Source organism: Arachis ipaensis, chromosome B8 (genome assembly GCF_059453495.1).
Source record: "Arachis ipaensis isolate K30076 ecotype BB chromosome B8, ASM5945349v1, whole genome shotgun sequence".
In the NCBI taxonomy this organism is placed as follows: domain Eukaryota; kingdom Viridiplantae; phylum Streptophyta; class Magnoliopsida; order Fabales; family Fabaceae; genus Arachis; species Arachis ipaensis.
The window spans coordinates 42,789,437-42,808,676 of record NC_142443.1 but is presented as its reverse complement, the minus strand read 5'-3'; the positions used below and the strand labels follow the sequence as shown (position 1 = coordinate 42,808,676).

At 37.6% G+C, this 19,240-nt stretch overlaps 1 protein-coding gene and 1 non-coding gene across 4 annotated transcripts; one reads left to right on the top strand and one right to left on the bottom strand.

Annotated features, from left to right (window-relative positions):
• Positions 1-1,615: 1,615 nt before the first annotated feature.
• On the bottom strand, positions 1,616-15,495 carry LOC148547831 (uncharacterized). Of its 3 annotated transcripts, none has more exons than XM_088496895.1 (2): positions 14,901-15,495; positions 1,616-5,080 (listed from the first exon to the last, which is right to left on the bottom strand). In XM_088496895.1, the coding sequence occupies exon 2, from the start codon at positions 4,926-4,928 to the stop codon at positions 2,337-2,339; it is 2,592 nt and encodes an 863-aa protein (XP_088353021.1). In that variant the 5' UTR covers positions 4,929-5,080; positions 14,901-15,495; the 3' UTR covers positions 1,616-2,336. The 3 variants fall into 3 exon arrangements, 1 of the variants encoding a protein (XP_088353021.1); XR_015896449.1 differs by lacking the exon at positions 1,616-5,080 and adding an exon at positions 6,163-7,498; XR_015896450.1 differs by lacking the exon at positions 1,616-5,080 and adding an exon at positions 6,306-6,441 and having other exon boundaries at positions 14,901-15,017.
• LOC148547832 (small nucleolar RNA R71) lies at positions 4,399-4,502 on the top strand. The gene has a single exon (XR_015897721.1). It is a non-coding gene; the product is annotated as a small nucleolar RNA R71 (small nucleolar RNA).
• Positions 15,496-19,240: the final 3,745 nt, after the last annotated feature.

The following is a 19,240-nucleotide window of genomic DNA, read 5'->3' as shown; positions in this document are numbered from 1 at the left end:
GACTGAGTATCTTGCATTCTGTAAAGTGGTGGCTTCCTTGATTGCCAAGACATTGGCATCTTGGTGTTGGCATATGTGGCTGAAGGATTCCTGTAAGTGTAAATTTTGTTCCCTTTGCAGATCGAAGAATCTTGATTCAAAGTTCCTTTGCATATCCATCATTTTTAGATGAAAGTCCTCTTGTCTCTCCTGAGACCTCATGTATTGTTGAGACATTCCTTCCATGATTTCCTGCATTCTGCTCATATCCATGGGGTCTCTGGGAATTCGTTGTCTTCTTTCAGGAGTTGCTTGCTCTTCTTGCTCTTCTTCTCTATCTTCTCCTTCCTGTCTTTCTTGTTCTGCTTCTTGCTCGGCTTCCACTTGTTGCCCTTCTTCATTTCTTCTTCTTGTATGTCTTGGAGGAGTTGGGCCAAGAGTCATTCTGTGCGCAGTTATGGCCAGTCCAGGATATAGCCAATTAGGTCTTTCATCCTCAAGTGGTACTTGGGCATCGATGCATAGTCTAATGATAGTGCTAGGGAAGTGGAGCCAGGATTCAGGGTCACTTTTCTCACTAAACTCTTGTATCTGTTCAGCAATGAGTTTATGAACTTTGATCTCTCCTCCAACCATAATGCAATGTAGCAAGATGGCTCTTTTAGGGACTATTTCTGAAGAGTTTGCAGTGGGTAGGATGGATCTCCTAACTATTGCATACCACCCTTTAGCTTCAGGTGTTAGGTCTCCCCTTCTCAAGACTCTTGGAGCCCCTCTTGTTTTTCTCACCCATTCAGCTCTGATGGCACAAAGGTCTTCAGCAATAGTTGTATAGTCAGGTTCACCTATCATCCTTTCTTCATAACTTGCTTGGCTGAAATGTATGTTTTTCAGGCCAAGAGTTTTCATGATTGCTTTGGGACTGAAGTCAACTTCCACCCCTCTCACATAGCTTTTGTATGTGGGGTTCTTGGTTTGATCCTCCCTTACTGCATTTGCATAAAACTCTTTCACCAAGTTGATGTTGATTCTAGTGATTGGCTTAGTTAGGAGCTCCCACTTCCTCTTTTTGATCTTTTCCCAAACACCTGGGAACTCATCCTTTTCAAGGTCAAAGGGAACCTCAGCTAGTACCGTTTTAGGTCTCATCCATTCGGCTTGAATCTCATGGAACACTGATCTGTATCTCCATGCATCGAATTCCCTGTTTTCCTCCATTGGCTGCTTGTCTTTTCTTCTTTTGTGGCTAGATGAAGCTGCCATTGGTTTTTTTTTTTTTAGTTTTGGTAAGTGACAAGCTAAAGTTGACAAGGTGAAGCAAGAAGTGTTGTTGGAGGTATGGTGAGGTTGTTTTCGGCAAGAGATAGTTATGCTATGATGAAGGAAAATGTGTATGAAGGAGAATTGGTGGTGTGGGACTCGTTCCCCAAGTGGTTCTTTATAGTGCCCATGAGTGAAAAATGAACGGCTAGGGTGGTTTGTGAAGGGTGGCTTGATGGTAAATATATGAATTGTAGATAAGGACGATTGGCTTTTCATTTTCTTGGAAGTATTCTGGATGCATTAGGTTGTACATGTAGCTTTCTTTTCTTGCAGAACTTCCTTTTCCCATGTGTTAGTTTCAAAGATTTGTGAATTTTCTTTTTGACCAAGCACGTACCTCCCTTTGTCTTTTTCCTCCATTTTTGTCTTTTCTTTTGTACCTGCACAAACAAACAAATTTGCTATCATTTTTCGGTCCATGTGAATTATGAATAGTATTTGCACATGTAAATCAATGCTTGTCTTTATGAGCTTATAGCCGTGACTTCTACATGTATGCACACTTATTATTTGGACACCAAACTTAGTGTTTGGTTAAGTCTCCTGATGACATGAAATCCATATTGGTTGTCCTTAATGAGTGTGCATAATTCTAATAAATCATAGTCACCTTGGCTCTTTGATTCTAAACAAAGTGACTACCCTAAGTAATTGAAACCAAAGTATTAAAACATGTGAATGGTATACTTGTCATGAATTTTGAAATCCAGAGGAACTTCTTGCTTTTCATAAACTGTGTTCAAAAAGAACACCAAACTTAATGTTTGGTTGTGCACCTTGAATGAAAGATGGAATTCAATTTGAGTAAGATTTGGGAGTGCCATCAGGCACACCAAACTTAGAGACCAATTGTAATTTACATGCAAGGTTTAGTGCGCTTAATCAATAGTTGTCCTGAGGATTCAAGTTCATGCATAAGAAACCATGCTTTATTAGATGTAAAGCAAAGCACTAAAGATTAAGGATACTAAAAAACATGGGTTGCCTCCCATGAAGCGCTTCTTTAACGTCACTAGCTTGACGGTTGTCCCTTGTTAGGGTGGATTGTAGTGCTTGACGTCTTCTCCTCTCACTATGAAAACGTCCCCACTTGATTCATTCATGACCTCTAAATGTTCCATAGAGAGAACTTTCCTGATTGTGAACACTTGAGGGAGCTGGGAAGGAATGGTTTTGAGGCCAGGTGGGATTGGCAGATAATGACTTGATATCACGTTATCTCCCGGAGAAAAACCTTCAGTGGGAATTTTCTTGTTTCTCCATCCTCTTGGCAATCTCCCTATCACTCTTCCCTTTCTCTTGAGGATTTCTTCATTGACCTTAATGTCAGGAGGATCCTTCTGATCTGTTTCTACTGATTCTTGTGGTTCTAACTCTTGCAACTCTTGTTTGCCTTCCCATGACTGTTTTAGAGTCTCAGCTGCTGGATTACTTTCCTCCAAACACGGATGGCTACTATCATCTTTAGGCTTTTCAGGTTCTGGTTCAGGCTCAGATGCAGGTTTGAAGACTTTGAAAATGAGCTGTTCATCATGTATTCTCAGAATTAGCTCTCCTTGTTCTACATCTATGAGCGCTCTAGTAGTGGCTAGAAATGGTCTGCCCAGAATGATAGGGTGTAAGTAGCTTTCCTCCATGTCCACAATGACAAAGTCTGTGGGGAAATAATAATCCCCCACTTTCACCAGCACATTTTCAACTACCCCTTCAGCTTGCTTCTGAGTTTTGTCAGCCAGTTGTATGATTACATCAGTGGATCTCACCTCATTCAGTTGTAGCCTCTTCATAAGAGTTAGGGGCATCACGTTTATGCTAGCTCCTAGATCACAGAATCCTCTGTCAATTTTTGTTTCCCCTATGATGCAAGGGATATGAAAACTTCCTGGGTCCGTTTTCTTAGAGAGTGTGTCCTTCTTGATGAGAGCACTGCATTCTTTGTTCATTGTTACCGTTTGTCCTCCCTTCAAAACTCTTTTCTTGCTTAACAATTCCTTTAAATACTTGATGTGTGTGGGCATTTGATGAAGAATCTCAAGAAAGGGAATATTGACATGAAGAAAGTTAAATGTCTCTAGAAACCTTGAATAGGTTTTCCTTTTTTCACCTCCTCCTAACCTCTCAGGAAATGGTGCTTTTGGTTGGTATACTTCCATCATGCCTTTTTGCAGTTCCTTGGCTTGCTCAAGTCCACCTTCTTGCTTAACTTCTTCCACACCTTCCTTCATTATGGTGATGGCTTTGCATTCTTCCCATCTTACTCTCTTTTGTTCCCCTTTAGGATTCTTTTCTGTGTCACTAGGGAACACTGCAGTTGATTTGGGTGCCTGTTGAGATAGCTCTCCTACTTGAGATTCCATCCTTTTGAGTTTTTCACCATGGTTTCTTAAGGTAGTTCTCACATCATCCCTGAAGCTCTTCAGTTCAATGATGTCTTGACTCATGGTTGCCATAATTCCTTCTATTCGATTTAATTGATCTTGAAATTGTTGGTTCGGATTAGGTTGGGTATGTTGATTATTTTGGCCATGATATGATGATTGGGGGTAAGTGTTTTGTGTGGCTTGGTATGATCTTTGGTTGGAGTTTTGGTATGTGGAATTGTTATGTTGGTTGTGGTTGTAAGGTTTGTGGTTTTGTGGTTGGGTTTGTTGGTTTCCCCACCCAAAGTTTGGGTGGTTTCTCCAGCCTGGGTTGTAAGTGTTGGAATGTGGATCATATGATTGCCTTTGTTGGTTTCCCACATAGTTAGCCTCATCCCAATCACCTCCTTCAATGCCTACTTCCTCTTGATCTTGTGTGTGTATTGCAGCCACTTGCTTTGTTTCTAATTGCCTGGTGAGCTCTGCTAGTTGCTTGGCAAACACCTTGTTTTGGGCTAGAATTGTATCAACATGGTTCAGCTCCATGACTCCCTTAGTGTTGTGCCTTTCTGATGCATAGTAGTACTCATTCTCAGCCACTGTCTCTATCACTTCAATGGCTTCTTCCACAGTCTTTTTCTTGTTCAATGAACCTCCTGATGAATGGTCTACAGCCTTCCTTGATTCATAAGAAAGCCCATCATAGAAGATGTGCAATTGCACCCAATCATGGAACATGTTTGGTGGGCATTTCCTTGTCAAGTCCTTGAATCTCTCCCATGCCTCGTAGAGGGTTTCACCATCTTGTTGTCTAAAAGTCTGAACCTCAGATCGAAGCCTATTGACCTTTTGTGGAGGGTAGAAACGTGCCAGAAACTTGCTTTCCACCTCATCCCATGTTGTTAGACTCCCCCTTGGGAATGATTCCAGCCACTTAGCTGCTTTGTCCCTAAGTGAAAATGGGAACAAGAGCAGTTTATAGGCATCTTCCTGGACTCCATTGGACTTCACAGTGTCACAAATTCTCAGGAATTTTGTGAGATGTTGGTTTGGGTCTTCATTAGCACTTCCTCCAAAGGAACAATGATTTTCCACCAGTGATATTAGCTGTGGCTTGAGCTCAAAATTGTTGGCCTGAATGGGTGGTTTCTGGATGCTACTACCACAATTCCCAGAGGTTGGGTTTATGTATGAACTAAGAACCCTCCTCTCAGGGATGGCATCGTTTCCATCAGCTCTCTCATGGTTGTGAACTTCTCTATCCATGTTGAGATCTAAAGCTTCCTCAAAATTGTCCTCAGATTCTCCTTCAGATTCCTCTTCTCCCACTACTCTCTTCCCTCTTGCTTCCCTTCTAAGTCTATGAAGGGTCCTTTCCGGTTCGGTATATGGAGGAGTTGATGTCTCTCCTCTCCTACCTGTCATACAAGAACACAGCTCAAACACAAACAAGTAAAATACTCTTGGTTAATGGAAGAGTATGGTTAGATCAATTGAGGAATTAAATCAAACAGTTAGTGAGTCAGTGAGTTAGTTGCATGAATTTAAAGGCATAACGAAGGAAAGCATGTAACCAAGTGCAGAAATTAAAATTCAACAAGTATCTAGAACAGAATTAACAAAGCAAGAGAAAATTGCTCAATCTAGTTAGCTTCCAATTTGAGAATTGTCAATCGAAAACCAATCCCCGGCAACGGCGCCATAAACTTGATGCGCATAAACTTGTTATGCTACGATTTAGGAAATTGCACGATCGGCAAAATTCCTTCCGGCAAGTGCACCGGTTATCGTCAAGTAAAAACTCACAATAGAGTGAGGTCGAATCCCACAAGGATTGGTTGAGTGAGCAATTCGGATTAGAAGTGTGTTCTAGTTGAGCGGAATTAAGATTTAGATGAGAATTGCGGAATGTAAAATTGGCGGGAAAAGTAAATGACAAGAAATTGAAATGGCGGAATCTTAAATTGCATGAATTAAAGAGCAGAAACTAAATTGCTGAAATTAAAAGGGATGGGGTGATTGCATGAATTTAATTGCAGAATGTAAAGAGAAAGTGGTAGATCAGAAATGGGGAATTCATTGGGTTTAGGAGATATTGAAATCTCCGAATCAAAACATGTAAATCTCTTCTTCAACCAATGCATTCATTGAATTTTGCTTGGCAATCTTATATGATTGGATCCCAATTCCTTGGCTCACCAATGCTCTCTAAAAACAAACAAATTCCCAATCCCTTGGTTTAAATGTTCATAAGAAGAGATGATGCTTGATCACTGATTATACCACACAATGTCATGAACCACAATTTGGTAGGATTACATGTCACAATATCCATCCAAACCCCAATCCAATCCACTGTGAGAAAGCTTCTCTAGCATGAATCCTCCATTCCTTTCCCAAGGCTCCGAAGGATTCCAAGTATGAGTAGTTTCTTTCCCAAGACAACTACTCAATGGAATTAGATCGAGAAGCTTTCTAACAAAATTCAAGAGAAAAGATTGAAGAAGAAGATAAACTATTATTGATTCATTGAATTACAATAGAGCTCCCTAACCCAATGAAAGGGGGTTTAGTGAATCATAGCTCTGAATTCAATTACAAAGAAAAGGAAAACTAGCTAAAAGTGAAAGTAAAGTCCCCTCTAACTTAACTTCTATCCTATTTATACACTTTCTATATTGAGCTTCAGTTGTGCTTCTTGGGCTTTGAGGCCTCTCCTTGCTTTCCTTTTGCCTTGGGTTTATGATCCATAATCTTGATGAGGTTGTTGATCCAAATCCTGTAACATTTATTGAGCCAACTTAGTGATAATCAAATAATGACACATGACTCAATAAATTGAGATTTCAAACTCATCAATCCTTCAGGCCCAATCCCATAAACCATGATATTCAATTGGGTTTCATACCAAAGTAAGTTTAAGTTAATAATTGTGCTCAAAGACTAACTTAAATCACAATATTTTTGGCCCAGAAACCTTTTTCAAGAGTGGCGTTTAAGTTGTAGTTTAAGCTTAAACTGCAGCTTAAACGCCAGACACTTCCAGTGAGGCCATTTGTAGAAGCACGTTTAAGCTTCAGTTTAAGGTTAAACTGAAGCTTAAACGTGGAAATGGAAGAAGGTAGCCCTGGAGAGTCATGTAGTCGAACACGTTTAAGCTTCAGTTTAAGGTTAAACTGAAGCTTAAACGTGGAGATAGGAAGGGCAGCCCTGGAGGTCGAACACGTTTAACCTCCAGTTTGAGGTCAAACTGGAGGTTAAACGTGGAAAAGGGTGGAGGCATACTGGAGGTCGAACACGTTTAACCTCCAGTTTGAGGTCAAACTGGAGGTTAAACGTGGAAGCTTAGAATGGTGGCCCTGGAGGTGTCGAACACGTTTAACCTCCAGTTTGAGGTCAAACTGGAGGTTAAACGTGGAGATGGAGAGAGCAACCCTGGAGTAGAAAAGCTATCGAACACGTTTAAGCTCCAGTTTGAGTCAAACTGGAGCTTAAACGTGGAATGGCCCCTGGTACTCTTCCTGGTTCTGGCGTTTAACCTCCAGTTTGAGGTCAAACTGGAGGTTAAACGTGGAACTCCTCCCTGGGTGGCATACTCATTCTGGCGTTTAACCTCCAGTTTGATGTCAAACTGGAGGTTAAACGTGGAATGCTCCTTAAGTGAGGCTTTTCATTCTGGCGTTTAACCTCCAGTTTGAGGTCAAACTGGAGGTTAAACTTCAATCCCAGCATTTCTTATCCTTCATGATTTTGGCGTTTAAGCTCCAGTTTAGGCTTAAACTGGAACTTAAACTCCACATGTGATATTCAAGCTTCCTTGCTTAGCCTCTTCTTCCCTGAAATCATCCAAACAATTGCATCAAAGTCTTGCAAAATTTCATGAGAAATCTTTCATTCATAGCAATTAAGTAATAGAACTAAAACTCATGGAATTTGCATCAAAATCATATTGTTTGGATGGTTCATTACTTTGTTCTTCATTTAACCATTTTTGGTTACTTTAAGCTCAAGAAAATGCATAAAACAACTAAAACTAACAGAAAAATGCTAGTGAAACTAGCCTATGATGCCTTGGCATCACCTGTAATCCACACAGAGTCGCATACTTCCATCTTTCTTCTTTACCAGTAACACTGGAGCTCCCCACGGGGAAACACTTGGTCGGATAAAGTTCTTACCCAACAATTCCTCTAACTGAGACTTTAGCTCGGCCATCTCTAACGGTGACATCCTATAAGGAGCACTTGAGATTGGTCCCGCCCCAGGCACCAATTCAATAGCAAACTCGACCTCTCGGTTAGGTGGAAATTCCTCAATATCATCGGGAAACACTTCCGGAAACTCACACACTACCGGAATCTGATCCAACCTTTGATCATCACCCGAAACACCCGCGGTTAACAACAGGATACCCTGACATTCGGTTCCAGAACAGTTCACCATCATTGAATTCAAGTAATAATTATTCACCACAACCGGCCCTTCTGTATCCTCCGGCATAAAGTACACCGACTTGGTAGAACAATCAAGCAGGACATGGTTTTCGGATAACCAGTCCAATCCCAAGATAAGATCAAGACCGATCATCGGTAAGCAGATTAGATTATGGACAAAATCACGCTGCTTGAACCTAAACGAAACTTTCGGGCATCCTAGTCTAGTTACCATGGCTTCATGGGTAGCATTATACACTTTTAAGTCATAACCTAAGGTTACGATCTTCAACCCTAACTCATGGGCTTTCTCAAATGCAACGAATGAATGCGATGCTCCCGAATCAAATAAAGCATTTAAAGTTTGACCAGCCATTTCACAGTTACCTCGAATGAGTGTCTCGGATCCCTCTGCACCCACAGCTGAGGTGGTGAACACCCGACCAGTCTGTTGTGATTTCCCAGCACCTTGCTTTTGCTTCTCTGGACAACTTGCGGCTTTATGCCCCGCCTTTCCACAATTGTAGCACAAACCCCATCCGGCCTTGCATGGTACTCCCGAATGGTGACTCCCACACCTAGTACAAGCTTGTTCATTCTGAGGTTGCTTCCCAAACTTCTTCCCTTGGAAATTGTTGTTGTTGTTGGGCCTCCTGAAAGAGCTTCCCCTCTTGAAAGACGGACCTCTAGGTGCAAAGCCCTTCCCTCGGTTCTGTGGAAATGAACCTTTGTGACTCCCTTTCTCAGTGGTTGCCCTTTTCACACACTCCTCAGCAACCCTACACTTGTTCACTAATTCGGAGAAAGTCCTAATCTCCATTGGTCCTACTGAACTGAAGATATCACTACGGAGTCCTCCTTCATACTTAACACACTTCCATTCCTCATATTCCACCGGAGTCCCTTGGCACATACGAGAGAACCTGAACAGCTCCTCAAACATGTCAGTATACTCTGATATGGACATAGTACCCTGCTTCAGCTGTAACAATTCAAGTTCCTTAGCCGTCCTAGCAGAAGTCGGAAAGTACTTCTTATAGAACTCTTCTTGAAAGACATTCTAGGTGATATAGTCATCACCCTGCTGCAGAAGACGTCGGATGCCTTGCCACCAATGCGACGCTTCACCGGTGAGCATATAAGTGGCAAACTCGACACGCTGTCCTTCAGGTACCACTTGTGCTTGTAATGCTCGCTCTATAGCCTGAAACCATGTATCAGCCTCAGTCGGGCCAGTAGTTCCCTTGAACTTAGGCGGATTAACCTTCAAAAAGTTTGCCAAGGTCATCGGACCCTGAACTCCACCTCCATCATTACCATGGTTGTTCATCTGCTGACCAAGAGCCTCAGCAGTGGCTTGCATAGCAGCAGCCATGTTCTCCAACGCAGCCATAAAGTTCACCGGGTCATTAGGGTTATTCTCCGGTGCACGAGCATTCGTACGACCTCTCACACTACCTCTACCGCGTCCACGAGGCGCCATCTGGTTCCTATACACACCCAACAATCGATATTAAGTTGATCAGTCTCAATATCGGAAGTCTAGTGCTTCAAAGTCCCAAATGCATGCTCATGAACGTTTATGCCAATTATATCAAGCAGATATACTAATAGCACATAACACACACACAGAGAATGCACAGAAGCATAGTCAGTCCATCCCTCAGGCTCTATAGGAATGAACTGCTCTGATACCATAATGTAACACTCTACCATACAGAGTCTTATGCTTAAGTCATAAGACAGAGATGGCAAGGTATTACGACCTCTAAAACAAAAATTTAGTACGTATAGTAGTATGAATAATTGATTATAACTAGGAGCCTTTGTAGAAAAAGGGGTAAACAAAAACCGTAACTCGAACGCGCAACACTCCGATCGATAACGTAACGAGAAAAAGATAAGCTAACGCAAGATCATATATATAAAGAGTGTCAAAAACGGGAATATCAAGACTCAAAATCCGGCTGCGAAGATAACCGGTCCGAGCATAATAATATATACATATAATAAAATAAGGAAACCCCAAAGGAAACCCAAAGGGACACAAATACATACAACCTATTCTCCAAAATCCCCTCTAGAAGGAGTCATCACAGTTTGTATTATTTAATGGAGATAAAAGTATCTAAACAAGATATATAAACCAAAACAGAGTCCCAAGAACAAAGGATCTTCGCTAATCCAGAAGTCTCCAGCATGCCTCAACGAGAAGCCTCGCGTCCTGCATCTGAAAACCACAAAATCCGCATGGGTGAGAACCAGAGGTCCCCAGCACGGTAACAGCTTCCACATATATAATACATAATAATAGAGGAAAGCCAAAGGCAATCCTAGAACTTCCTCCAGATAATATCAAAGCTTATAAACAAGCTAAACCATATAAGGGTATCTGACTAAAGATTCTTCAGTCTAACTAATACTTCCCTTTCCAATTCCTTCAAACCTCCCAACCACCAGCAGGAGTATATAATAGCAAACACAATTATATCAGACAAAGAATATACAAATAGGAGCAGTTAAGACATTTAGACAATTAGCAAGTAATATGCAGTCAAATAGGCAATCTCAAACAATTCACATAGTATGCATATGATGAATGCCTGTCCCTAGTGGCTGATGATATCATCTGTCGGTTATAGAGCCAACCCGACAAGTCCTGGTAGCTAACCATTGGACTGTCCCTCTGTCGCGCATCCCCAACTCGAGTTATACTCGTTATAAACTTGATCATAAACATGATCCATATCCATCACCCTCACTGGTGAATATTTCGGGGGCGAGCTCATCCGGGTCTTTCACAGTGCCCGGCCACACTTACGACATAGGGTCAACAGAGTCTCGAGCCTCCACCTAGAGCACGTGGTGGCTAGCCACTGCTTCCTCCCAGGGATCTCGTGCCTCTGATAGTGGAAGTGCAAATCTCAATTATCAATAATTCAGCATAAGCATGCATAAATTCTCATCCATGGATCAACATCCATATCAGCCATCCGGCTCATGGTTCAGTCCAGAACCAGCCAATATTCATATTATACACAGCCATTCCGGATCACGGTTAAATCCATAACCAGCCGTTTCAGTAGCAATTACAGCCTTTCGGCCCATGGCTTAACAAGCACTTCTACCACCATCCTCCGCATCTCACATAATCATCTTGATCCTCATTGATCATTCATTTTTCCCTTGCTTCACTCGCAAGTTACCTCATTCACTAGCCCCTTTTTAATAGCTAGGCATGTCATAATGATTTAAGACATAAATGGTGAGATCGGAGGCTTAGAAGTATGAGATTTGGCTTTTAAAACTCAAAAATCAACTTTGGGATGAAAACAGGGCCACGCGTACGCGCACTCCACGCGCACGCGTGGATGGCCTCAAAAACTCATCGACGCGCAAGCGTCATGCACGCTAACGCGTGGATTAAAGATTTGCCAATCGACGCGCACGCGCCAACCACGCGTACGCGCGGGTGTTCTCGTGCCCCAGGCACAACACTGGCACAGTTCTGGCATAACTCTCTGGAAAATGGCTGGGCATTGGGTGCAGCACAATCGGCGCGCCCGCGCACATCACGCGCACGCGTGGATGGCGCTTTCTGGAAGATCGGCGCGTACGCGCCAGGTACGCCCACGCGCAAGGGGTCATTCTGCTAAAAATTTTCTAAGTTAAAAGCTGCAGAATTCACAGATTTAAACCCCAATCTTCCAACGGACATAACTTCCTCATTTTAAATCGTCTTTCACCCGTTCTTTGAACGGCATGGACATCCCGGATCCAATTTCATTTCTAAACAGATTTGGTACAAAACGGAGATCCGTAGTCCAAGTTATGTCCCGCCAAAGTGTGCCCAAAAACCATATTTTCATACAAAACCACAAAGTGCCAATTTCAAAACAAGCCATTTCCAACTCTTTTCAAAACCAATCAAAACATGCCAAGTTCATCCCGTTTCTTTGAAATCAATCAAAATATATCAAATTCAACATCAAGCCTCCTCAACTCACACATTGACACATTACCACAAATTACCAAAATCACTATCTCATCATTTTACCCCACTTCACCCAAGTGGCTCAAACTCAAACACATTGACATATCATATACTATTCCTCATGCCAATTCTCAACAACACCAATTCCAATAAATTATTATTGTACACAATCAACATCATACTCACCATCAACATGGTTCAACCCACAATTCAACCATAACCAGTCATCAAGTATATATATCACAACATGCATATTTCTCATACATCATACCACTAAGGCATTAATAATCATCATCACATATATGACCACATCATATATCTCAATCATTCAACAACATCAACAATTCAATGCCTATCTTAGGGCCTCTAGCCTAAGTATTTCCTACCACATTACATATTAGATACGGGAAACCGAAACCATACCTTAGCTGATTTTCCCAAGCTCCCCCGGAGCACTTCCAAACCACTTATCCACAAGCTCTCAAGGCCTCAACACCTCCAAGAACAGATTTTTCACCACCAAACCCTTTCCAAGCTTTTCAAAGTCACCAATCAAGCTCCAATACCCACACATACACAACCTAAGCCACAACCATCATACTCATACACAACATCTCAAAACCCAAACATCATAGAACAACAAAATCACACTAGGGTTGAGAATCTTACCACACCCAAGGTCCAAGGAGACAAGATTAACCTTCTCCTTCAAGAGAGTTGGGTCCTATAACATCAAAGAACCCAAAATCTCAACATTTTACCCATGAAACTCGAAAATAAGGGCTGGAATTTCGAACAGAAACACATGGCTTACCTCAAGATTAGTTGTATGGGTTTTGTAGAGCTCTCCGCGGTGAACGCGTGGCCGCAAACGGAGCGGCAATCGGAGCTCTAGATCAAAAGTTATGGTGGTTTGAAGATCAAGTGAGAGATAGAGGTTTGAGAGAGTGTTCTTCCCCCATTTCCTCTCTTTTTCAGCGTGTTTGGTGTTGTGTGAGGAGAGAGAGAGTGCTGAAAACTAGGGTTTTGATTTAGTTATGTTGGGCCAAGGGCCCACTTTGGGTCCGGTTGGACCGGTTTGGCCCGTTCGGTCCAATCTTGGTCCGATTTCCATAAAATTGGTACCGAAATTCTCGTCTCAATTTCCTCTATCATATTAAGCCATAAAAATATCATTTTAGGCTTTCTAGAATAAATTCTCATTTATGGGTTAATTAGCCGTTAATTAACCGGGCTTTACATTATATACTATCATTAATTTACCACCTAACACATTGTGCAGACCTCACTCTAGTTAAAACTTATAAATCGTTCTTTTGAATCTGTCATGGATTCATAGTGCTTTTGGTTGTGATTGTTATTGATGAATACTGAATACATGAAGAAAACAATAGAGAAATTTACATTTCAAGCTCATAAGCTTCTCAGTCAAATCCAGGAAGCAGAAAGACCGGAATTTTTGTTTAATTGTTTTACAAGGTACGATTGGTTTCTTAAGATATCTGGCGTAATTGAACTTGAAAATCGTTTAAACTGTCCAAAATATAAATACTATTAAAACAATTGTTATTATATTAAAAATGATTTAAAAAATGATCAATCTTGCTAGTTTCTGATACAAAACTTTCTTGGCTATAGCTGCTTTCTTGCATACAAAAATGGGAAAGAAAATTTGACTCACTGAATTGGAACAGTTTTTCCTGGCGTAGCTCCTAAATCCTACTAATGAAGCCTTGTTGAACTTACTCCACAATTACTCAACTCTTAACACACTTGTTTCACTCATTGCAAGTCTAGAAACTCTTGCTTTATCTCAGACAAAAAAAAAAAAGCAATAATAATAAATGCAACGTCCAGTTCTATGCTTTTTCTAGATATATAATACAATGGATAACTTAAACTCAGTCAACATGTTCAGGAACCACCCTTTCTGGAGTAATGTTTGTGCCGTAGCCCATGGCTATAAAAATGTACAATTTGTGTCTCTTCTATGTTGTATCCTACTTTCCTCTTATACTAGTGTTACTTGTTAGAGTCCAAAATTGTTCAGATATAAAGTCTGGGCGGGAAGCTTTTATTACAAGAAATTAGACATCGTTCACCTCAATAGCTAGCTTTTAGAGTTGAGTTACTCTAACAATACTAATCGCTCTATAAAAAAAAGGGAAGCATCGATACCCAAAAAGTGTTGTAATGTAGGCAGCCTAACATGAGGCAGACAACACTTACAGATTTCATTTCTACGACTTGAATTCGTGGTTACAGTGTTACATATTAGTTCTGATGTAAATCCTAATTCAGTTTTATGACTTCTAATTATAGTGTTTGTAATATTATAGTCATGTAAAGTATATTTTGTTGGTTGTAGATTACTCCATATTTATACCAAAAATATAATACTGTAGTGTTTCAAAATTATAATCTGTGATTCTTTAATTCTAAATCTGGGGCCTATTTTATGTGGCAGGAGTGCTTGACTATGCAGCATTATATTTAGGACGAAGTAAACAACCATCCAAAGAAAAATAATCCAATTCTTAGAATTAAGAGTGCAAGAAACTGAACAACTATGCTTATATTTTCTCCAGCAATTCAATAAAAAAATGACATTAACATTAACATTGGTGTTCCCTGTTATTGCAAGGCATAATAATTTTTGAATCAGAAGTATATATGAACTACACAGGAAGTATATTCTAATAGGATCAATAAAATGGGGAAACATATAATCACCAAAATTCTTTTTGAACAAACAAGAATAATAGAAAACAAGAAACAAAATAAGATAAAATAGCTTGAGCAGATTGTTACCTTTAAATTGATAAGGACTACTCTGATTCAAATTCTTATAGTCACTGATGAACTTTGTTGGGATTATTTTACCAAAAATCACCAATCCTGCTTTCTCAATCAACTATTATAAGCCACATACACACCCCAGAACAAAGCACCATATTTTCCTTTAATGCTTCTTTTCTCTTTCACCAAATCTTTATCTTCCAAACACAGAATTGGTCTCCAACTTGATTCCATGTATTGGGCTTAATATTCAAGAGTAACATTTCACATGTACTCTCAAGACCCAAACATCTTCGCCAAACTTTTTGAACAAATTGATGAAAGTATAAAGCATCGATATGAATGTTTTGGACTTGAGAGCACATTTGAAAGGTTTCACTCATATGTAAGGCCAGTCAATGGAACAAGGATGGTGTTGCAATTCCAAAGTGTTTGGAAGTGAAGCATTTTGAGTAGTGACTTGAACATAACAATGAAGAGAAAAAAGAAGAAAAAGAAATTGTAAAATGTGGTACAATTCCGTGTCCATATTGAGTAAGTGGCCTATAATAAGTTCACGGAGAAGAGGAATAAATAAGCCATGTTAGCAGCTCAAAGAGTGTGGGACAAAGAAGGTAAAACCGTTTTTGAGATATTTATAGGGCCTTTAGTGTGAAATGAAAATCGGGCATACTTTTTGTATAACTATTGAACTTATAGTTAATAATGATAATTCGAGTAAATAGTTTTTAATTTTAGAATAATGCAATTTCTAAAAGATAAAAAAAAAAAAAAGTTAAGAAGGAAAATGAATGAATATGACTTGCAACATAATTAGTCTAAAAAATATTATTCTTTTTATATTAGAACATTTATTATTTTTATATTTTGATATATTGAAAATAAAAAATGCTATATATTATTATATATAATAAAATCAGTTACCATAATATATATTATTTAACTTATTTATATGTATTTTATACTAATAGTTAATTTTAATGACTGATTTTAGTATGCATCTAACATGATTGATTTAAAATTAAATATGTTATTAAGTTACATATACTTAATAAAATTTAAAGGTTTTATTGATATGTACTCTAAAAATATATTTTAAAAGTATTAAAAAATATTTTACCAAAAATATTAATACATTAAATATATGAAAAATTTAAAATTTTTATTATTATATTATTAAAATATGTCTTTAATAACTAAATATAAACTTTAAAGTTGAGACAATATTGAAGAATCTTTATTTGTGGAAATTAGAGTGAAGAGGGAAACAGAAGGGAGGCTTAAAATTACAGCTAGAATTCCACACATGGTTATGTCGCTCCAGCTCATAAGTCAATGATATTATCTGTGGTCTAATGTACTTCTATGAATTTGATTCTTGAATGATGAGCATACCATTATTTGAGGGTACGGAAATATTGCATGCTCACTAACAACTGGCTCTTCAACTTGTGCAACTAGATTAAGAGTGACGTATTATATGCAAGTCTTTCTTATGTTATGGAGTTTATACTTATCTCTTCGTTGATTTTCTTCTTTGGGTATCCGTATCTCTTTCTCTTATTGTTGGGTACTTAATGTTTATTGAAAAAAAAAAGAAAAAATAATTAAAGAATCAATTATAATAATATAAACTAATTTAATTAATTTTTTATTTTAATTTTAAAATTTAAAAATTAAGATAATAGAAATTTTTTTTATAATAAACTTATTTTTTAATTAATTAATTTTAATTGACTACACTCCTAATTTATTTCTTAGCAAAATTGATAATATAAATATGATATAAATTTTATTCAAAATTTTTACATAAATAATAACGAAATTGTGGGTTCGAGTCTTACTCCTATTTTTAATAAAAAAAAATTAACGAGGTTGACTAAATTATTTTGATAACCGGATATGTGAAATCTTTAAATGAGAAGCGATAATTTTGTATCTAACATCAAGTATTTTATTTTTTTATAAATATTAGTGACTATTGGATATAAATTAAAATTAGTGGCTATTGGATTAAAAATAAGGTATACTTCAATTTATATATACAAAAATTTGAAATATTCAATTTGATTACATGAAGTTAACAGAGAAGATTAAAATATATATATATATTGCTAATTTTCCTTCTGAAATTATTTTCTACTGAGAAGTAAATTAAAGTAAAACACATCAAATATTGGAAGAAAATAGAACATAATTTTTATGTTTCTGCATTCAATAACTTTAGGGTATCAAACTATCAATTAAACATTTTAAAAATTTCGGGACAATTTCAATCAGTCAAAATTTAGAGGATGAATTGTATTATTACTTTAGTTTTGAAGACTTCAGTCCTTTCATCTAACTTTTTCAAATATAAAATACATCTAATCAATAAAACTTATTTTAAGATAAGACTCACAGTTATCTTATACATTTTATGCAACGTAAAATAAATAAACTAAATAGAATAAAATTTGCATTGAAAATTAAAAGTACAATTTGCTTAATGCTTTATGAGCAGGATGAACCCAGAAATTTTAATATGGAGGGATCGAATTTTAGATAATTTTTTTTATTTTATAAAAATAATTAATATATAGTTATTAGAGTTAATTTTTTAAAAGATTTATCAATATATATATAATTATAAATTTTTTTCATAATTTTATTTTTAATATCTATAACAATATCAATAATACATTATAAAATTATAAAATACCAATAAATTATAACGTGTTTAGTTAAAAATTATCACATATCTTATTAATTAAAATTAATTCTTTTAAAAATTTTAAAAAATTTTAAAATAAATTATAATTTATCAATTGTTTGTAAGACACAGTACCCTTATAGAATACAAGATATAAGATATCTTTATAAAAAAAAATTTTAACAACGTAAATTTAGAAGAAAAATGAGTATTTTTTACAAAAAAAATCTAAAATACATAATGTGATTACTAAAATATAACTACGTAAGTCATTATTAATATAATAATATAAATATTAAATATGTTAATATAAAAAAATAAATGATTTTTTTAAATAAATATAGAGATTATTATATAAAAACTAATTTAAAAGGTACAAAGACTTGTGGGTATGATATTAAATTAGTTAAGTGAAAAAATTAGTGAATTAAACAATTAAGACATAAATTCATCACATAGTAAAAAATAATACATATAAAATTACTAAATTATATAATATTTTTTTATTTTTTAAACACATATCTCATATATAAGTATAGTTTTTTAAAATTTTAGGGGGGCAGAGGCTACTACTCACCCCTTTTAGGTCCGTCTCTGTTTTTGAGTGATATTGATATTCATAACACTACAAGAAAAACGTTGAGTACTGTCAAATTTAGCGTTGCATAATAGTGGTAGATTTACCGTCAATAACAATGTCGAATTCATAAGGTTATATAATTACCGTCGGATTTAAGTTTCCGACAATAACTTTGCCGGTAATATTTGAAGGAAAACAAAAATATATTAGCGCGTCTTTTAGTGTCGGATTTACCGTCAGATTTAACCCAACTTAGTGAAATGATGCCTTTTGGTGACCCACAATGGTTTACCGTCGGACTTTTCTAACGATAAATCCGACGGTAACTGAGATGTAAATTAAAAGCGTGAACCTTCTTCCCCTCATTCGAATTTCACCCCTTCTCTCACTTGTTCCACTCTCTCCATCACCGCCGTCGATACCACCACCATCACAGCCCCCTCTCCGTTGCCGTCAATCCATTGTTGCCCCCACCATCATCGCGCCGCCGCTAACCTGCTTCGTCGCGAGTCCAACCTTCAGCACAGCAGAACAAGGAAGCCCATGTCCCAGTTTTCTGCCGAGTTCCCCAGCATATGGTGACCACCCTTTCGCCACCTCTAGCTCCGGTAACATCATAGTGCCGCTGCATCTTTACTTCTTCTTTGTTCTCTCCTTAGCTTGTTCCGCATTCCAGGTTTCTTCAACCTCTGTTTTTCTTTCTTCTTCAAATTCTGTTTTGGTTAGGTTCTTTTATTAGTCTAATTTTAGTTAGTTAATTTAGTTAGAGATAATTTTCTGATTTTAGTAGATTTTAGGTGGTTAAGCTAGGTTATTTTTAGGATTATTAGTTTGTGTTATATTGCTGAAAGTGTTGGAAACTGACTTAATTTATGGTTAATGCTGTTGATTATGTGTTAAACATGCTGAATTTATGTGAATTGATGTTAAAAGAATTTTTATTTTGTTGAACAATTGCTGAAATTTAGTTGAATAGCATTGACTTGAATTTGAATTGCCAACTGTTACTTAGTTGCGTTGATTTCGCATCTTTGATGTGTGTGTGATGCGTGAGCATCTTTCCTATCCTTTCATAGTAAA

Coding starts and splice junctions, on each gene's coding strand:
- LOC148547831 (XM_088496895.1), bottom strand. CDS start 4,928: ATGGATAGAGAAGTTCACAACCATGAGAGAGCTGATGGAAACGATGCC.